General features: G+C 43.3%; 1 protein-coding gene across 1 annotated transcript; it reads left to right on the top strand.

Moving 5' to 3' along the window:
- The first annotated feature begins 3,791 nt into the window (after positions 1-3,791).
- On the top strand, positions 3,792-5,879 carry LOC124666912 (fruit protein pKIWI502-like). Its single transcript, XM_047204243.1, has 5 exons — positions 3,792-4,306; positions 4,865-4,964; positions 5,045-5,140; positions 5,221-5,301; positions 5,780-5,879. The coding sequence occupies exons 1-5, from the start codon at positions 3,792-3,794 to the stop codon at positions 5,840-5,842; spliced, it is 855 nt and encodes a 284-aa protein (XP_047060199.1). The 3' UTR covers positions 5,843-5,879.
- The last annotated feature ends 15,565 nt before the right edge of the window (positions 5,880-21,444 follow it).

Raw genomic sequence — 21,444 nt, forward strand, 5'->3', positions numbered from 1 at the left:
CGGCCGACCTTCGAGAAGGTCCGACGTACGCGCTCAACTCCTACATCTGGATCTCGTTCGGGACGCGGAACTTCGATGTGCGCCCCGAGCGGGATACCTCGGGGACGTCGACTACTTCGATCGCAAGATCGCCGTGGACGACGATGATGATGGCGAGTTGAAAGGACGAGATGTCGCCTAGAGGGGGGTGAATATGCGTTTAAAAACTCTTACGGATTTGGCTTGTAAGAATGCGAAATTAAACTAACGTTTATTTTACAAGCACAAATCCTAAATATGCTAGGATCACATAAGTGCAACAACAACAACTAGAGCTAAGCAAAATAGACACAAGATATATGTAGCACAAGTGATCGCAAGATATATGTACTTAAAGCACGATGGCTATCACAAGAAAAGTAAGATTGGGTGTAGAAATAACTGAGGCATGCGGAGACGAGGATGTATTCCCGTGTTCCCTTCCTTTGCAAGAAGGTACGTCACATTTGGAGGGGTGGAGGTCCCACAAAGGATTCCCCAACGCCACGAAGGCTCACCCTATTCTCCAAGCCAAACCACGAAGGATAATGGCCCTTTCCTTATGGTTAGCTTTTCCTCCACTCCGGAGATGGCAAGCTCCAAAAAACACTTCACAAGCTCCACGAAGGAGAAGCCCGAGCCTCTTCACAATTTTCCTTGAAGAGATCACCGGAGCACCAACCGCCAAGCCAACTAGGAGGTCTCCTTCCAAGAGTAACAAGCTCACGGTCTCTCACTCGAACTAATCGTGGTGGAGAGCTCAACACTATGCAATGATGCAAAACAAGAACACTAGAGGTGTTCAAATCCTTCACACTCAAATCTCACCAAAGCAACAAATGCTAGCATGAGATTAGAGAGGAAGAACAAAGAGAAAATCAACAAATGACTCCAAGATCTAGATCCCAAGAGTTCCCCTCACAAAGAGGAGGAATGGATTGGCGGAGTTGTAGATCTAGATCTCCTCTCTTAGATCCCTCAAGAATGAGCAAGAGTCATGGTGGGAATCAAGAGATAGAGCAAGTTCTTCAAAGACAACAATAGAGGAGAGAGAGAGTGAAAGAATTTGCCCAACCGAAGGTGGAAGAAGGCCTATTTATAGTGTAAAAGAAAAAATAACCGTTGGGTCGGGCTGAGAAAACTAGTCGTTTGAGGAAAAGTCGAGCAACCCAGCAAATAGCTCGGCAGGGCCGGACCAGGTGCCGGGAATTTCGGCCGGGCTACCCGACAGCAGCACCCGGTAGGCCTGGCCACAGGCCGGGCTGACCAGGAGGCTGGGATGGTCGATACCATACCCGGTGGGCCGAGCCAGATGCCGGCCCACCCGGTAGCAGCACTCGGCATGCCAGGCTATGTGTCGTACTGGCCGACAGTAGCACTCGGCAGGCTGGGCCAGAGACCGGTTTTCGGGACCCCACAAAAACCTTTTCTTTTTCTTTAAAATAGAAAATGCTCCCGAACTCCGATTGACATGAAACCAATTTTGTTGGAAAGATAACGAAAAATAAAACCCCAAAAAATATGGAGACTCCTCACAGAATATTTTAGATGATTCTAGAGAGGGAGTCTCCCACCGTTAAGAAACGGTGAAATCGTCCAAACTTGAAAAAGCAATAGAAGATGCATGCGGATTCCGTTTTCGATGAACTTGGGCTTGTTGTAAATCTAGCAACAAGCTCAAGAACCTCACACAGAGAAACACCAAGAAATAATAGGGATATGCAAAGTATGCAAAGGGTTGAGCTCCCTAAGACAATGTGATCAAGTTACCTAACCGAAAGCCCCTCTTGATAGTGCGGCTATGTATCCTATAACCCGGTATCCCAACAACCACCTTGAGACCGGTAAAAGAAAAACCTAGCAAGGGCATACCTTTGCCTTGCGCATCCCACTTGATCTTGATGATAACTCTTCAAGCTCCACTCAAGCCGGAATGCCTCACTTGATCATCGTTACTTCGTGAAGACTCACAAATGCTCCCCCATACATCATGATGGGAAATCTCCATTGATGCACATCTTCACATGTCCATTATCACCAAATGGACGGCAAACTTCAAGTATATGATCCTCTTGAGATGCTCAACTTGAACTTGCCCAACTCAACCTTGATGACGATCACCACTTGATGTCATCCTTTGATGGGCTATATTAAATCTCACTTTGGATGCATGCCCATGGAAAGATACCTAACCCACATAGACAACATAATGGTATATATATGTTGGGTTAGTTCATAAAGCATAATTGACAAGGCTTACCATACCACATGACTTCATGTGGCACATTCATCATGCTTCATGTGTTGACCAAACTTGAATCTTATTCTTCACTCTTTGTATTGGTCAACCTTGTATCTTCTCATGCTTTATCATATTATCTTAAGGTGTATAAAGAACTCTTCATTAGGTTGCATGCTCTAAATCTTAGTCAACCATAGCTCAACTCATGAGACTATCATGACACCGACTTAGAGCTATATCTTGAATTCTTCACTTGGAATCAAACATTCAAGATATTGATCGTTCATTGCTTAACACATAAGCTAGAGCATGGCTAATATTGAGTTCCACATAGGAACTCCATCTTCATTTCTTCTTTTTGATCATATCATATATATGTCTTCAAATCGATGATCTTGATGCCAATACTCAAGGTATATATTTATCTTCATGGCATCCATACTTGAATCCAACACATCGACTACAAGTAGTACATATGGAATATTCCTTCATATAAACTCAATGAAAACATTAGTCCATAGGGGTTGTCATTAATTACCAAAACCACACATAGGGGCAATATACCCTTACATGAGTAAAACGACGGCGGCATGAGCGAGGACGCTGAGGACGACGACACCGCCGAGGCCGAGTACGAGGCCTCGTCGGACGGCCATATCCAAGGCGGAGACAACGGCCACGACGGCGGCGGCTCGGCGTGGGAGCCGGAGACCCAGCCGCCGAACATTGGCGAGGAGGCCATTGTCATCGCAATGCCCAATAGCGAGCTCGACCAGCTCGCATTATCGGACAGCCTCACCAATCTAGCTTCGTGAGTCGTTGCTGGCGCAGTGGAGGCCGTCTGCTGCTCCTTCGAGGGCCTGGGATCCGTGGCCACCTTCACCACGACCTTCTGCTCCGCCGACGGTCTGGCAGCTGTCACCGCAGGCTGCCCTTCTTCCTCCACCGCCGGTGTACCAGCTCCTATGAGGATGTCGGAGTTCATCGACCTCGACAACAACGACGAGTAGCTAGGTTTTAGCAGGCCTTGTTGTCCCTTCTTATTTTCTAAGCCTTTTGATGTATTTTTACAATTATGTAAATTATGGGTTTTCAATAAAAAATAATGCTTCGGGCCATTGGGGAAACCCCTGGATGCAAACGGTCGATTTTAACCATTCGCCTCGACACAAACGGACTATTCGCGTCCGTTTTGGCGTCTGATTTGCGTCGTGCCATTGGAGACAGCCTTATGGACGAAGATTTGTTACATTGAGAAGATTTCTATGTATGTGCATATTTAATCTTAATTTTTTTAAAATTTTAAAAATATGTTTTTTTAAAAACCGAGAGCACTAATGCTCATGTGGCAAAGTCACCCTCAAAAGAGACCACTTCTATTTTGGGGATTCTGGTTGGGGCAGAGTTTTCTTGTTTGACTTGAGGAGAAATCAAACATGTACACGTCCTGTACAAAACTTGGCTGCTTCGCGGGCGGCCACCGTGACCTTGAGATCCGGCAGCCTCCCACATCTCGTCGGAAGCTTTCCCGATGCTCCTCCGATCGCCGCCGCGCAGCCTCCCCCACCTCCTCCGCCCGCACCTCCTTCGCGCCCTCTCCAACGCCTCCGCCGCGGCGGCGCTCGCGTCCCCGACCCCGCCCCCGGCACCCCCCTTGCCGGCCGAGTGGACGGAGGCGCCCGTCTCCGCGGTCCGCGCCGCCACCTCCGACGCGTCCCTCTTCCACGTCTCGCTCGACCTCTCCTCCCACGGGCCCCTCCTCGCCTCCCACGTCGCCGCCGGCCAGTTCCTCCCCTTCCGGCTCCCCTCCGCGCCCTACCCCATCTTCCTCGCCATCTCCTCCCCTCCCCCGGCCTCCTCCTCGGCGCGAGGGTCGTTCGAATTCCTCGTCAAGCGCCTCCCCGGCACCCCCTCCGCGAGCCTCTGCGACCTCCGCCCCGGCGACCGCGTCCGCGTCGGCGGCACCGTCGTCGGCCGCGGGTTCGAGGTCGCGAGGGTCGGCGATGCCCGCGAGGTGCTTGTATTCGCCACCGGATCCGGGATCAGGTGCCTAATTTCGCCCTCTGCTTCTGTGTTGTCGTTCACTTTGTTTATTTACTCATCAAGTAAACTTGTCAAACCCGCATCAGTTACACTGTGCGCCTAGTACGAGATGCACAATTGTCCAAATCTTAGGGCTGAGTAAATGATCTGCATAGGCAATTGTACAATGTTTCGTCAGCTATTTCCATATTTGCGTCATCAGACAGTCGATTGTGCTGTGTTGGTTGGTAACTGCAGAATCTGTATTAATCTGCCACATACCATGCAGTAGATGGGTGATGATCTCTCCATGATTTAACTGTTCTGCCACGTTTATCGGATGAGCATCCGTGTGTAGTCCTATCTAATTTGTTGAGCTGGAACCTTGTTGCATCTAGAATTCTGCTTTCTCCATATGCTGCATCTATGTCAACTCACCAATTCACACTTACTTTAAGCAAACCTTATTGCTCTGTCCATTATGCCACTGATGTGCAAATTACATTTGGAAAATATATCTTTCATTGCAATGTAAATTCTGATCATTCATCTTTCTTTCCTTTTTACATTTGTGTGTTGCAGTCCAATCCGGTCACTCATTGAGTCAGGTTTTGGTGAAAATGAGAAGGTTGATGTAAGCCTCTTTTATGGGGCTAGAAACCTTCAGAGGATGGCATATCAAGTAGGTGTCAGCCTTTGGTCTACATATTTTGTAAGTATTAACCAGTGTATAAAATGGATTGTGACTGTGTGCTCTGGCAGGAGAGGTTCAGTGACTGGGAGGCCAGAGGAATAAAAATTATACCTGTTCTCTCTAGACCAGACGATCAGTGGACTGGTCAGAGAGGCTATGTTCAGGTACTGTAATCATTTTTGGCATTTGGGTTTTTCTTAGCTCACTTGTTCCCTTGTGTTCTTATGTACTTTGTGTTTTTCAGAATGCTTTTTCAAGGACGAAGAAGGTTGTAAATCCATCCTCGATGGGAGCGATTTTGTGTGGACATAAACAGATGACTGAGGTATGCCTAGCTTTCTTATGTTCTCATTTCTGAATTTATAGCTGTTGATACAAGTTGCCATCTGATCTTCTTCATGTCTCCCAATGCTTTTTCTACATAAGATGGCTGCACTTATCCTGTTACTCTAGACATGCTTACATCAATAACACATTGTCAGTTCAAATGAAACTACTTATCTAATGTAGACACAAGTGTGCCATTGTCTTTTGTGGGACATACTGTTCTTGCTCTGGATTGGTAGTCGATACTCTATATTTGAGGCCATATCACTAGCCTAGCAGAGTACTAGTACAAATTTGTTATCCAGACCAAGCAATTTGTTCTACATTTGGAGAAAATAATGAAAGACAAGTTCTTTCAATATATGATGGATTGCTGTCATTCAAGAGTAGTACTCTCCATTTTCCTACTTCTGAACTTGGTTGCTTGTTTCAATACTCACAGCCTGATCTTTGTCTATGTTAATTCATATGTGCAGGATATTACTAGAGCTCTTGTTGCTGATGGTATGTCGAAAGATAAAATCTTAACAAACATCTGACTGCCACTAGAACACGTTTCCGGCCCTTCTGGCTGTTGTACACCTGCCACTACGATCTAGTGGCTCTTCTTTACAGCAAATGCGATGGACTTAAAGATCGCAACAGAGATACAGCTACATTACAAATAAGGGCAACTCATTTTCTTTCACCTTGCGAGTTGCAGCATCAACCATCTTATTGCTGGATGATGATAACCTGATGTATTTATCCCAAGCACCAGGTGGGCATTTGAAAGCCCATAGTCTAGAAAATGGTTTGTAGCATCTTGAGACAGTTCTCCCCTGGAAGGTGCTGATGTATTTGAAAACCGAAAGGGGATATGGGTTGTAAAATAGTAAAATTACCAGTTTTCAGGTAGTGTACCTTCAGATATGATCGGTCACAAGTTATTGTGCCGTGAAATTTTGATTTTTTTGAAGGTTGTATTTTTTTTTATTGAGTTATAGTTTGAGTGCAGTAGCGTGCTTGGATGTATGTGTAGGTTCTCCCGAATGAGACAAAGGAAATACATAAAAAGGCTTCTTCATTCATCCAACTGTCTGCAATTAGATGTCACCAAAGAGCTGTATGCTACAATATGCACTTCACTACGTGGCGGAATGTTAGTTTGCATTGATGTGGAGTAACTTCTTGGGCGTGTTAGAGTTTGCATTGACACCTCAGTTCCCAGCTTTCTGTCTACTTTTTGTTCTTGTGTTCAAGTCTTCAAGGCACGGTTTTATCACCACAACGTCAGAAATGGGAAGGAACGGAAGTATACTAGCTGTAGAGAGCACGTACGGAGTAGATGGAAGTGGTTTTGGGTTACTAAAAGAGAGATGCTCCGCGGCACGGATCATCAGTGCCAAGTGTTAGAAGTAGGATAGATTTGGTACTAAGCTAATTAGGCAGTTATAGCAAAAGTGCCCGTGCGTTGCACTGGGATAAGCTAAAACTCAATCGTGTCAATGAAACAAACACTTCTCGTCCGTCTGTGCCACCATGAAGGAAGTTGCTCATGTTTTCTCCTATTGATGACGAATATACGACGACCTAAATTTTTCCCATAGTGGATCCAATCAAACCTTGAAGAATTTTACTACTGGAAATACTTCTTTTACGAGACAACTCTAGGAAACATACCCGTGCGTTGCACTGGGATAAATTTATATAACCCTAATAAGCATGGCTCAAGTCACCCTCTCCCCACCTAGTTTTGTATCCTGTATTTCAATACTTTAGTCTTTAGCCAATCGATTATCCTCCGTGCCATCGCTGGCAGTGGCCATGGTGACATGATGACAACGCGCCTGAATGTGGACGTTTTCAAGGTGATGAGCTTGGCCACGGGACATCAAGAAAACCTCTCGCAGGCACAATCAACTCACTAAAGCCTTTTGAATTTTCCTAAGATACTCATTGGAATTCACATAATTATCTAAGGGGAAAAAATTAGCCTCTTCAAAAGAACAAGCAGCATAATTTGTCAATAGGTAGGAAAAAAAACTAAATGGGCAAGAAGACACCTCTAGTGCAACCACATCAGGAAAAACACGCACAAACATTTTAAAAAACTTACCAGACAGAGCATTGCCTTTTTGTGATTGTTCGAACTTGGTTAATGTGGTCACAGTGAACTGAAAACCTCAGCCTACCTCCATAGCTCCATGTATGTTCTGATGGTCATACACAAGCACCAAGTATCATCTATTAGTTTCTAGCTAGCACACAGGAAAATGGTATTAATCTCTCATACAATCACAACAATATGCATTGGATAGCAACAATAAAAGCGATCAGTGCTATAAGCAGTATAGAGAGTATCGGTTCAGAGGGCAATTAAGAAGTAAGCATCACATGGCCCATGTGCGGACATTCTGCCGAGCAGGTTGTATGCGGTGGAGCGCCGAACAACTCCAGGAACAGAGCGCACCACAGCAGAGTGTAGGAGAGTCGGTTTGACATAGCAGGGCGTGGCACAACCTGCTGGAGTTGGACGCGATGGAGGAGCACCTCAATTTGTAGCGGATGCACCTAGATGCCATCCCGCGCCTGAGATCGGTAGGGCGTTGTGGAGTGGGCGTGGTGGAGAATTCCGGAGAGAGGCACACGGTGTTGGGTCTTCGTCTTGGCCGCTGCTCGCCGCCGGCTTCGCCTCAAGCGCAGGCTCGTGTTGTCGCTGCTGCCGGAGAAGGGCCGGGGAAGGTCGATATAGCGTATTGCTTTCCAGGTGCAGTCCTGGAGGGGCTTCATGTGTGGAACGGAACAGAAATCCACGTAAACGATGGAGGCAGCGGAGCAGCCATCACGGGGGGTGCGCTCGGCCGGCGTGGGGTGGACATCGCATGCAGGCCGTGGCGGCGCGAAGGTGAGCGAGGGTCACACGGAGGGTACCGGGTTTATTTGCGACCGAAGCGGTACGATGTCATGTCATCGTATTATGTGCATTGGTGGGAGGGAAATCAGCGCTCAAAAAAGCGTTGACGAAACTTTTTGCGAAAGCCGCCACTTCCTTTATTATTAGGTATAGATTAAGATTAGCTTAGGTCCTAAGCTAAGTAGTTAGTTAGTTTTGTCCAAACGCTGTAATACCGAAGAGGTGCCTTTGTAACCGCCTTATTGAGATCTGTTCGGTGGTTATATATACCCCAACAATCATCAATGAAAGATCACTTGATTCTCTCAATCATTTCATTCTTAAACACGTTATCACGCACTCGACTCTACCGGGAGCATCTGGCCTTCAGAAGAGAAGAAGCACAGCGACAAGAAGAACAGAAGAAATAGGCAATAGCTGAACTTGCCCTCGCCTTTGCATTGCTTCGAGCTCTTCGCGGGGTGGAATCAACACACCTGCACGGTAAGGGGAGCGCGACCCGTCGTTCGTCCGCGGCAACGAACTGCCACCTCAGTCGGAAACGGACGGCGCGGCGGCGCCCCCAGCCCCAACAACGGAACGAGGCTACACACCTGGCGCTGCTCCTCCGGGCAAGTATCCGTGGCGGAGACGGCCACCGTCCCTGGCACTGCTTCTTCCGGCAGCGACTCCTGGCAGCGTGGCCGCCTAGGCGCAGCGAAGGAGACGACGGCTGGCGGCGCCCGCTGCTGCGACCTTTCCTGTTCCCGGAAGCGCGGCCGCCTAAGACACTCAGAGGGACAGCGGCCCACGGCCGATGCGGCGGCACCCTCGAGCGCACCAGCCCGCGCCGTAGACAGCGTCCTTCATGGTGCTGCGGCACGGCGACGCTCTCTGCCAACGTGCGGCAGCGCTCCTCCGAGCGCGGCTACCGAGGCACGCCGGCACCCAAGCATGCGGCTCCTAACGGCGCAACACCCTCCAAGCCAACTATAATGGTGGAGGACAACGGCCGACGGCCAGCGCATTAGCACAACCTTGCTCTCCCAAACGGCGGTGTGATTTGGGATAAGTCGATCCGTACCGCACGGGAGAGAAGGCATCTCTTATCCCTTCATGGATTTTTCTTATTTAATCCCATTGTGGTGTTATAATTACGTGAATATCATGTGCTTTCACTGTTAACCCCTGAGGCTTATTTTCCAATACTGACAGCACATTCATAATTCACGTAACAACACTCTAGACATTCATTTATGCCCTCCGGCATGTTGTAGTTATGCAGATTAATATTCCTCATATATAATTTAAAATGACACCCTCATGGTTATTATAATTTGTATTTTAAGCCCTTGGCTTTAAAAATACAAGCAAGATCATAAGGTCTTTCCTGAATTGCATTAAAAAAAACATAAATTCTGCACCATTTTACATAAACTGCAGATTATCCATTACCAAGAGATGTACTTATTTGTCTTTTTGACAAGAAAAGTATCTCTGGAGTGTTTTTTTTTTCAAATATATAATGTCAAAGTATAATACAAAGTATTAAAATAAGACATCCATTGACATATGTCACACTACTTTTCCTACTAGTAAGAAATGTACTCCATAAATATGGAAAGTAGCTACAATGTGTTAACTTACAATATATTTAAGATCACACACGCATATGGCAGAAAAGCATCAGCTTAATATTCGAATTGTTCCTCTAGAGCAATTTTTTTTGTTTACCAAATATATTTCGCTATCATAGTAAAAAAAAAATTCATGCATGATTAGTTCTTGCTTCTTTCACTTTGGTATTAGATAAAACTATGGAGCCTGCATGATGGAATAACATTGTTGTGTGATATGTCTATCAAGACAAAGTCCAGCATACATAATATTGATTGAGTTTCTCACAAAACTACTATAGGTTCAACATCATATGGTGATAATCATATTCACCATGAATAAGCAATGTCAAAATAGACATCTATGTTTTGGCGGTGAATGTAACATCCCCCATCACTTTGGGGATGAAGTCCAAAGCAATGACATAAGTATCATTTAATGTCTCAACGTTGAATGTCTACCCTATGGTCATTACGAAATGCATTGTCATCAATTTTAATTTACTATCATTATGTTGCATGATAATATCATGCATGACATGTCTAGAATATCCATCAATGGAATTCATTAAACTCACATCATATGAGAGAAATTGAGTAAATATTGATTTCCCCGTAAATCTCCATCAAGGAGATGTATGATGTATAAACGCAATGTTAATAGTTTCTCAAACACTTTTGAGTACTTCTAGTACATTGTAGTTTTTTTCTTTCTTTCTCGTGTCTACAAAATCAACTCCAAGTTGATATTTGTTGATCACATAGTTGATATGAAGATATAGTTCAAAACCTCAAAATCATTTTACATTTTTTATGATAATACAATAAATTATCATATTTATTTCAGGATAATAATATATCATATCTTCATATGAAGACTCATGTGATACACCCTACGGGTGATATACCAATACCTGAAATTCATATTAGTACTCAAAATACTAAGAATCTCAATGGTCACAAAAAGAACCACGAGAATCAATGTAAAGTGGAGGTAAAATGACAAGCAGAAACATAATGAACCTGTTAAAAGGGGATAACATAACTCTCAAGTTTATCAAAGATGTTATTGTATGAACCATTATACATATGAAATCCCAATTCCCAAGACTTTTGGTTGGGTTATTCCATAAGTTGATCATCTACGAGTTAAACGAGATAATTTTGAAGCTCACTTCAAGATAATCTGGTTAAGGATTGTACTTATAATCTTCATCATTAGAAAACATAAGTCTACTCCGGTTGGAGCTACACTCCTTTGCAATAATAGTTTTATTGCGGAATGAAATTCCCATGACATTTTGGAAAACCTCGTTTAGTCTCATAACTATTCCAATATGTCATTTAGCCAATAATCATACTACTAAATATGGTATGTTTTCCATTAATATCATGTTTCTCATACATGAAATTTCAATGTATGAACTCAATTCACACTAAACTTTGTTGCGTACAAACTAATTTTTCGGATCTTGATGAATTTAAGATTTGTCATAATGGCCTTGGTTACCCATGATAGGCATAATGCGAAAACTTAGTGAAATTTTGTTGGTCACAATTTACAAGTTGCGAAATTCTCAAATCATGAGATTTTATGAGCACCTAATGTGCCATGAGAATTTTTTTCTATGTCTCTCACACTCCACTCAAATTTCTTGAACTTATTCAAGACAATACTTGTGGACTATTCAATAACTATCTGGGTGATATAAGTATTTCATGGTATTCATAGAAACATCTAGTTGATGGTCTTATGTGGGTCTCTAATCTCCACAAACCCATGATATTACTAAATTAATTTCTCAAATTAAGAGAAATTATCATAATGTATATTGGTTTGACCAATTTAATTATGATCTTCATGAGCATTTATGATTTTACTAAGTACCTAAGTGTACATACCCAGAATAGTGTAACTAAATTCTTTGTCAAAAGAATTAAACTAATTAAATGACCACTCCAACAAAATTTGATACACCAACATATTGTTGGACACATGCGGTCTTACAGACCGTAGATCACTCCAGATCACAACAGTTGCTTATCATACTGCTTCCCCTTGCAGTAAGTACGTGAAAAAAAAGTATTTCCCATCTGCGATAATTCGGTTATATACCGATATCACCACCCCAACGTACATCATGGGCCCTCACATCAATTTGGGATCTATGTGATAAATAACTAAGGTATAATTTTCCAATATCCATCAAATACCTTAAACCCTAACAAGGGAGTTATTGATAGCCCGTACGCTGATTGCATTTGCAATAAAAATATTTTTCGGCATTAGGGGGAGATTAGTACCACAAAAATGCCGATAAATAAATAATAAATGTCATAGACTTTCAGTACTTATATTCACGTACTTGAAAAATCTGAACGATAAGTTCAGTCATAAATTTGCAACACATTGCAAATCTGCCACATACATTTACTCGTGACAAAAATGTCACAGAATCATATTATGCATGCAACCAATGTGCCAAAAGAGTGAAGGTACCTAATGTAACCACTTTCCTCCAAAATGAGAGCAAAAGAGGGAGAAAATTGGCCACATGAGATATAAATTCTCACATGCTTCCGCGGAACAGAGGAAATTATATCCTCAACAAGTAAATGTAGTTCAACCTCAAGTTGAATAACACATAGTGGATGCTCATCATCCAAACCCAGCACAAATGTGCACATAATTTTAAGTGTTGGGACATCGAAACACGTTGACTCCATTGTTATGGGAAATCATGAGGAGTTCAAATATTTAACCATATTTCCACAAATATTATTGATTCAACAGAATCATACAACAAAGACTACATTTTGTCGACAAATATATTTATTCTTAAAATTGCTAAAACCTTTAGGGCCCTGAACCAAAGTCCATGGCAGAGTGCCTAATGCACTCATATATTGGTTCAACTAGAAGGATGAAATTGAATAAGAATAGCACTCACCCAACAAGGGAGGTATTTACCATCGTAATACCTATTCCTCATAAGCACCTTCCCTCTGGAAGACAAATGAATTTTTGTTAACAACAAAAAAAACAATGAGGTGGTGATAAAGTGAGGCTTGTAGCTCAAGGGTTCACGCAGAGACCCGATATCAATTATATATGATGTAACATACCCTATTGGTATAAGTGGAATTATGTTTCGATACTAATATTATTGGCAATTATAAATAAATTATCCATGTAGCTGATGGATGTAGTGATTACATAATCATATGGGTCACTCAATTTGGATATCTATATTAAAGTCCTTAAGGCTTATAAATCCAAATCCAAAATTAAATCGCAACATATGTGTAATAATACAAAAGTCACTCTATGACTTAAAATAGTCAAACACAAATTGTGTGGTACAATTGACTATAAGAGCTCCTTCTTATAAAGGATTACTCGTACAATGATGATTGCTTATATGTAGTCATAACCAAAATCCCTAATTGAATTCTACATGATCTTTGTATATATCAATGCTTTTATCATCAAAGTTTATAATATACATGAAAGATCCTTACAATCATATTAAGACGGAGATTTGTATTGAACCAAGTATTAAACAAGTTTATAACTTGAGTATATTCCTTCTGTTGGAGATATGCCCAAGAGGCAATAATAAAAGTGGTTATTATATATCTTATGTTTATGATAAATGTTTATATACCATGCTATAATTGTATTAACCGAAACATTGATACATGTGTGATATGTAAACAACAAAGAGTCCCTAGTATGCCTCTTAACTAGCTTGTTGATTAATGGATGATTAGTTTCATAATCATGAACATTGGATGTTATTAATAACAAGGTTATATCATTGTATGAATGATGTAATGGATACACCCATATTAAGCGTAGCATAAGATCTCGTCATTAAGTTATTTGCTATAAGCTTTCGATACATAGTTACCTAGTCCTTATGACCATGAGATCATGTAAATCACTTATACCGGAAAGGTACTTTGATTACACGAAACGCCACTGCGTAAATGGGTGGTTATAAAGGTGGGATTAAGTATCCGGGAAGTATGAGTTGAGGCATATGGATCAACAGTGGGATTTGTCCATCCCGATGACGGATAGATATACTCTGGGCCCTCTCGGTGGAATGTCGTCTAATGTCTTGCAAGCATATGAATAAGTTCATAAGAGACCACATACCACGGTACGAGTAAAGAGTACTTGTCAGGAGACGAGGTTGAACAAGGTATAGAGTGATACAGAAGATCAAACCTCGGACAAGTAAAATATCGCGAGACAAAGGGAATTGGTATTGTATGTGAATGGTTCATTCGATCACTAAAGTCATCGTTGAATATGTGGGAGCCATTATGGATCTCCAGATCCCGCTATTGGTTATTGGACGGAGTGAGTACTCAACCATGTCCGCATAGTTCACGAACCGTAGGGTGACACACTTAAAGTTGGATGTTGAAATGGTAGTATTTGAATATGGAATGGAGTTCGAATATTTGTTCGAAGTCCCGGATGAGATCCGGACATCACGAGGAGTTCCGGAATGGTCCGGAGAATAAGATTCATATATAGGATGTCATTTTATGTGAATTAAAATGTCGCGGAAGGTTCTATGGAAGGTTCTAGAAGGTTCTAGAAAAGTCCGGAAGAAACCACCAAGGAAGGTGGAGTCCACATGGGACTCCACCTCCATGGCCGGCCAACCCTAGTGGGGGAGGAGTCCCAAGTGGACTCCCCTTAGGGGGCCGGCCACCCCCATATGGGAGGTGGAACTCCCACCTTTGGTGGGAGTCCTAGCTTGGCTAGGTTTCCCCTCTTTTTGGTAGGTTTTGGTTCGGATCTTATTCGAAGACTTGGAGACCAACTCTTGGGGATCCACCTATATAATGAGGGGCCAAGGGAGGGGCCGGCCACCCCAAGACCACAACCTGGCCGCCCCCCTTGAGTGGCCGGCCACCCCTCCCAAACCCTAGCCGCCCCTCTCCTCCATAGCTCCCGCGTGCTTTAGCGAAGCTCCGCCGGAGTTCTCCACCGCCAACGACACCACGCCGTCGTGCTGTCGGATTCAAGAGGAGCTACTACTTCCGCTGCCCGCTGGAACGGGAGGTGGACGTCGTCTTCATCAACAACCGAACGTGTGACCGAGTACGGAGGTGCTGCCCGTTCGTGGCGCCGGAACCGATCGTGATCAAGATCTTCTACGCACTTTTGCAAGCGGCAAGTGAACGTCTACCACAACAACAAGAGCCTCATCTTGTAGGCTTTGGAATCTCTTCAAGGGTGAGACTCGATACCCCCTCGTTGCTACCGTCTTCTAGATTGCATCTTGGCTTGGATTGCGTGTTCGCGGTAGGAAAATTTTTGTTTTCTATGCTACGTTATCCTACGGTGGTATCGAGCCGTGTCTATGCATAGATGGTTGCACGAGTAGAACACAATGGTTTGTGGGCGTTGATGCTCTTGTTATCTTTAGTTGAGTACTTTGCATCTTTATGGCATAGTGGGATGAAGCGGCTCGGACTAACTTTACATGACCGCGTTCATGAGACTTGTTCCTCGTTCGACATGCAACTTGTATTGCATAAGAGGCTTTGCGGGTGTCTGTCTCTCCTACTATAGTAAAGATTCAATTTACTCTTCTATTGACAACATTAGTATCAACGTTGTGGTTCATGTTCGTAGGTAGATTAGATCTATATCGAAAACCCTAAACCACGTAAAATATGCAAACCAAATTAGAGAGCGTCTAACTTGTTTTTGCAGGGTTTGGTGATGTGATATGGCCATAATGTGATGATGAATATGTATGAGATGATCATTATTGTATTGTGGCAACCGGCGGGAGCCTTATGGTTGTCTTTAAATTTCATGTTGAGTAGTATTTCAAAGTAGTTGTAATAGTTGCTACATGGAGGACAATCATGAAGACGGCGCCATTGACCTTGGTGTTTCGCCGACGATGATGGAGATCATGCCCGAAGATGATGGAGATCATGTCCGTGCTTTGGAGATGAAGATCAAAGGCGCAAAGACAAAAGGGCCATATCATATCACATATGAGCTGCATGTGATGTTAATCCTTTTATGCATCTTATTTTGCTTAGATCGCGACGGTAGCATTATAAGATGATCCCTCACTAAAATCTCAAGATAATAAAGTGTTCATCCTTAGTAGCACCGTTGCCAAGACTTGTCGTTTCGAAGCATCTCGTGATGATCGGGTGTGATAGAATCAACAAGTGCATACAACGGGTGCAAGCCGATTTGCACATGCGGATACTAAGGTGGCCTTGACGAGCCTAGCATGTACAGACATGGTCTCGGAACACGTGATACCGAAAGGTAGAGCATGAATCATATGATTGATATGATGAACACTTTGAGTGTTCGCCATTAAAATTACACCTTGTCTCGTGATGATCGGACTATGGTGTAGTGGATTTGGTTCGTGTGATCACTAAGACAATGCGAGGGATATTGTTTTGAGTGGGAGTTCACCTAGATTTTTAATTATGTTGAATTAAAATTTGAACTCAATTTGTCATAAACTTAGTCTAAACTATTGCAAATATATGTTGTAGAGATGGCGTCCCCAATCAATTTTAACCGAGTTCCTAGAGAAAGAAAAGCTTAAGAGCAACGGTAGCAACTTCACCGACTGGTTCCGTCATGTGAGGATCTTCCTCTGCGGCGGAAATCTGCAATATGTGCTTGATGCACCGCTAGGTGACCCTCCTGCGAAACTGAAACCGATGAAGTAAAAGCTGTTTACGAGACTCGGAAAACTCGGTACTCTCAAGTTCGGTGTGCCATCTGTGCGATCCGGAATCCGATCTTCAAAAACGTTTTGAGCACCACGATCCTCATGAGTTGATGAATGAGCTGAAAGCTATTTTTGAGACTCATGCGGCCGTGGAATGCTATGAAGCATCGAAACATTTCTTCGGTTGTATGATGGAAGAAGGCAGCTCCATTAGTGAGCACATGCTCGCCATGACCGGGCATGCGAAGAAACTCGGTGACTTGGGAATAGTGATTCCTAACGGATCGGGGATTAATCGTGTCCTTCAATCACTGCCACCAAGTTACAAGAACTTTGTGATGAACTACAATATGCGAGAACATGAACAAGGAGTTACTGAACTTTTTGGCATGCTAAAAGCTGCTGAGATTGAGATCAAGAAAGAGCACCAAGTGTTGATGGTCAACAAGACCACCAGTTTCAAGAAACAGGGCAAATCTAAGGGAAAATTCAAGAAGGGTGGCAAGAAAGCTGCCACGCCTCCTATGAAACCTAAGAACGGCCCTAAGCACTGATCGCTGAGTGCTATTACTGCAAGGAGAAGGGACAACTGGAAGCGTAATTGCTCCAAGTATTTGGCGGATCCGAAGAGCGGCCTTGTCAAGAAGAAGAAAGAAGGTATATCTGATATACATGTTATAGATGTTTATCTCACTCGGTTCTCGTTCTAGTACACTGGGTATTTGATACTGGTTCGGTTGCTCATATTTGTAACTCGAAACGGGAACTAAAGAATAAACGAAGACTACTGAAAGATGAAGTGACGATGCGCGTTGGAAATGGATCCAAAGTCGATGTGATCGCTGTCGGCACACTTCCTCTACATCTACCTTCGGGATTAGTTTTAAGCCTAAATAATTGTTATTTTGTACCCGCGTTGAGCATGAACATTATATCTGGATCTTGTTTAATGCAAGACGGTTATTTATTCAAGTCTGAGAATAATGGTTGTTCTATTTTTATGAATAATATCTTTTATGGTCGAGCACCTGAAAAGAATGGCTTATTTCTGTTAGATCTCGATAGTAGTGATACACATATACATAACATTGATGCTAAGCGAATTAAATTGAATGATAATTCTACTTATATGTGGCATTGTCGTCTTGGTCATATTGGAGTGAAGCGCATGAAGAAACTCCATACTGATGGATTACTTGAATCACTTGACTTTGAGTCACTTGATAGATGCGAAGCATGTCTAATGGGAAAAATGACTAAGACTCCATTTTACGGTATGATGGAGCGAGCTACTGACTTATTGGAAATCATACATACCGATGTGTGCGGACCAATGAGTATAGCATCGCGCGGTGGTTATCGTTATGTTCTAACCTTCACAGATGATCTGAGTAGATATGGGTATATCTATTTCATGAAACATAAATCCGGAACTTTTGAGAAGTTTAAGGAATTCCAAAGTGAAGTAGAAAATCAACGTAACAAGAAGATTAAATTTCTACGATCTGATCGCGGAGGTGAATATCTGAGTTATGAGTTTGGCATGCATTTAAAGAAATGCGGAATACTTTCACAATTGACACCGCCGGGAACACCACAACGAAACGGTGTGTCCGAACGTCGTAATCGAACTCTCTTAGATATGGTTCGTTCTATGATGTCTCTTACTGATTTGCCGTTATCATTTTGGAGTTATGCATTAGAGATAGCCGCATTCACTTTAAATAGAGCACCATCAAAATCCGTAGAAACGACACCGTATGAATTATGGTTTAATAAGAAACCTAATCTGTCGTTCCTTAAAGTTTGGGGTTGCGAAGCCTATGTAAAAAAGTTACAACCGGACAAGCTAGAACCCAAAGCGGAGAAATGCGTCTTCATAGGATACCCTAAGGAAACTATAGGGTACACTTTCTATCACAGATCCGAAGGCAAAATCTTTGTTGCTAAGAACAGAACCTTTCTTGAGAAAGAATTTCTCACTAAAGAAGTGACTGGAAGAAAAGTAGAACTCGATGAGATTAATGAATCTATACTCGTTGATCAGAGTAGCGCAGTACCGGAAGTTGTACCTGTACCGCCTACACCGGCAACGGAGGAAGCTAATGATAATGATCATGAAACTTCGAACGAGGAAACTACTGAACCTCGCAGATCGACAAGGGAACATGCCACTCCTGATTGGTATGATCCTTGTCTAAATGTCATGATTGTGGATAACAATGATGAGGACCCTGCGACGTATGAAGAAGCGATGATGAGCCCAGATTCCAACAAATGGCAAGAAGCCATGAAATCCGAAATGGGATCCATGTATGATAACAAAGTATGGACTTTGGTAGACTTACCTGATAGCCGAAAGGCTGTCGAGAATAAATACACCGATGCAAGTTGGAACACTGATCCTGATGACTCTAAGTCACAGTCTGGGTACGTGTTTATATTGAATGGTGCTGCAGTAAGCTGGGCAAGCTCGAAGCAGTGCACGGTGGCGAAGTCTTCAACAGAATCGGAGTACATAGCGGCTTCGAGGCTTCATCGAAGCGGTATGGATGAAGAGGTTCATTGTAAAGCTCGGTGTGGTTCCTAGTGCATTGGACCCACTAGTCATATACTTGTGACAACATGGGTGCCATCGCCAATGCACAAGAACCAAGGTCACACAAGAGGCTGAAGCATATCAAGCTGCGTTACCACTCGATTCGCGAGTACATCGAAGATGGAGAAGTAAAGATTTGCAAAGTACACACTGATCCGAATGTAGCAGATCCGTTGACTAAAGCTCTCCCTAGGGCAAAGCATGACCAACACCAGAATGCCATGGGTGTTAGGTTCCTTACAATGTAATCTAGATTATTGACTCTAGTGCAAGTGGGAGACTGTTGGAGATATTCCCAAGAGGCAATAATAAAAGTGGTTATTATATATCTTATGTTTATGATAAATGTTTATATACCATGCTATAATTGTATTAACCGAAACATTGATACATGTGTGATATGTAAACAACAAAGAGTCCCTAGTATGCCTCTTAACTAGCTTGTTGATTAATGGATGATTAGTTTCATAATCATGAACATTGGATGTTATTAATAACAAGGTTATATCATTGTATGAATGATGTAATGGATACACCCATATTAAGCGTAGCATAAGATCTCGTCATTAAGTTATTTGCTATAAGCTTTCGATACATAGTTACCTAGTCCTTATGACCATGAGATCATGTAAATCACTTATACCGGAAAGGTACTTTGATTACACGAAACGCCACTGCGTAAATGGGTGGTTATAAAGGTGGGATTAAGTATCCGGAAAGTATGAGTTGAGGCATATGGATCAACAGTGGGATTTGTCCATCCCGATGACGGATAGATATACTCTGGGCCCTCTCGGTGGAATGTCGTCTAATGTCTTGCAAGCATATGAATAAGTTCATAAGAGACCACATACCACGGTACGAGTAAAGAGTACTTGTCGGAGACGAGGTTGAACAAGGTATAGAGTGATACCGAAGATCAAACCTCGGACAAGTAAAATATCGCGAGACAAAGGGAATTGGTATTGTATGTGAATGGTTCATTCGATCACTAAAGTCATCGTTGAATATGTGGGAGCCATTATGGATCTCCAGATCCCGCTATTGGTTATTGGACGGAGTGAGTACTCAACCATGTCCGCATAGTTCACGAACCGTAGGGTGACACACTTAAAGTTGGATGTTGAAATGGTAGTATTTGAATATGGAATGGAGTTCGAATATTTGTTCGAAGTCCCGGATGAGATCCCGGACATCACGAGGAGTTCCGGAATGGTCCGGAGAATAAGATTCATATATAGGATGTCATTTTATGTGAATTAAAATGTCGCGGAAGGTTCTATGGAAGGTTCTAGAAGGTTCTAGAAAAGTCCGGAAGAAACCACCAAGGAAGGTGGAGTCCACATGGGACTCCACCTCCATGGCCGGCCAACCCTTGTGGGGGAGGAGTCCCAAGTGGACTCCCCTTAGGGGGCCGGCCACCCCCCATATGGGAGGTGGAACTCCCACCTTTGGTGGGAGTCCTAGCTTGGCTAGGTTTCCCCTCCTTTTGGAAGGTTTTGGTTCGGGTCTTATTCGAAGACTTGGAGACCAACTCTTGGGGATCCACCTATATAATGAGGGGCCAAGGGAGGGGGCCGGCCACCCCAAGACCACAACCCGGCCGCCCCCTTGAGTGGCCGGCCACCCCCTCCCAAACCCTAGCCGCCCCCTCTCCTCCATAGCTCCCGCGTGCTTTAGCGAAGCTCCGCCGGAGTTCTCCACCGCCACCGACACCACGCCGTCGTGCTGTCGGATTCAAGAGGAGCTACTACTTCCGCTGCCCGCTGGAACGGGAGGTGGACGTCGTCTTCATCAACAACCGAACGTGTGACCGAGTACGGAGGTGCTGCCCGTTCGTGGCGCCGGAACCGATCGTGATCAAGATCTTCTACGCGCTTTTGCAAGCGGCAAGTGAACGTCTACCGCAGCAACAAGAGCCTCATCTTGTAGGCTTTGGAATCTCTTCAAGGGTGAGACTCGATACCCCCTCGTTGCTACCGTCTTCTAGATTGCATCTTGGCTTGGATTGCGTGTTCGCGGTAGGAAATTTTTTGTTTTCTATGCTACGTTATCCTACACCTTCGGAATACATATCTACCAGTCTTTACATGTCCATAAAATTTTGGAGAAATTAAATATGGATAAATCAAATCAAAGATACATATGGTCACACTATCCCTAACAGGGATACACATTCATTCATACATTGTAGTAGTGATGAAGTGATATTGGACCTCTTGTTCCATATATCAATACAAACTACATCATGAATGTGAATGTTTTGTTGTCAACTTCTTTAAAGTGCAAGCCCCAACTAAAAGATTGG

This window comes from Lolium rigidum, chromosome 6 (genome assembly GCF_022539505.1).
Source record: "Lolium rigidum isolate FL_2022 chromosome 6, APGP_CSIRO_Lrig_0.1, whole genome shotgun sequence".
Lineage (NCBI taxonomy): Eukaryota > Viridiplantae > Streptophyta > Magnoliopsida > Poales > Poaceae > Lolium > Lolium rigidum.

What these genes read in the sequence shown, in the direction of transcription:
- LOC124666912 (XM_047204243.1), top strand. Translation starts at nt 3,792, where the DNA reads ATGCTCCTCCGATCGCCGCCGCGCAGCCTCCCCCACCTCCTCCGCCCG. An exon ending in GCCACCGGATCCGGGATCAG is followed by an intron (nt 4,307 to 4,864) that starts GTGCCTAATTTC and finishes TGTGTGTTGCAG; the next exon opens with TCCAATCCGGTCACTCATTG. An exon ending in GTCAGAGAGGCTATGTTCAG is followed by an intron (nt 5,141 to 5,220) that starts GTACTGTAATCA and finishes TGTGTTTTTCAG; the next exon opens with AATGCTTTTTCAAGGACGAA.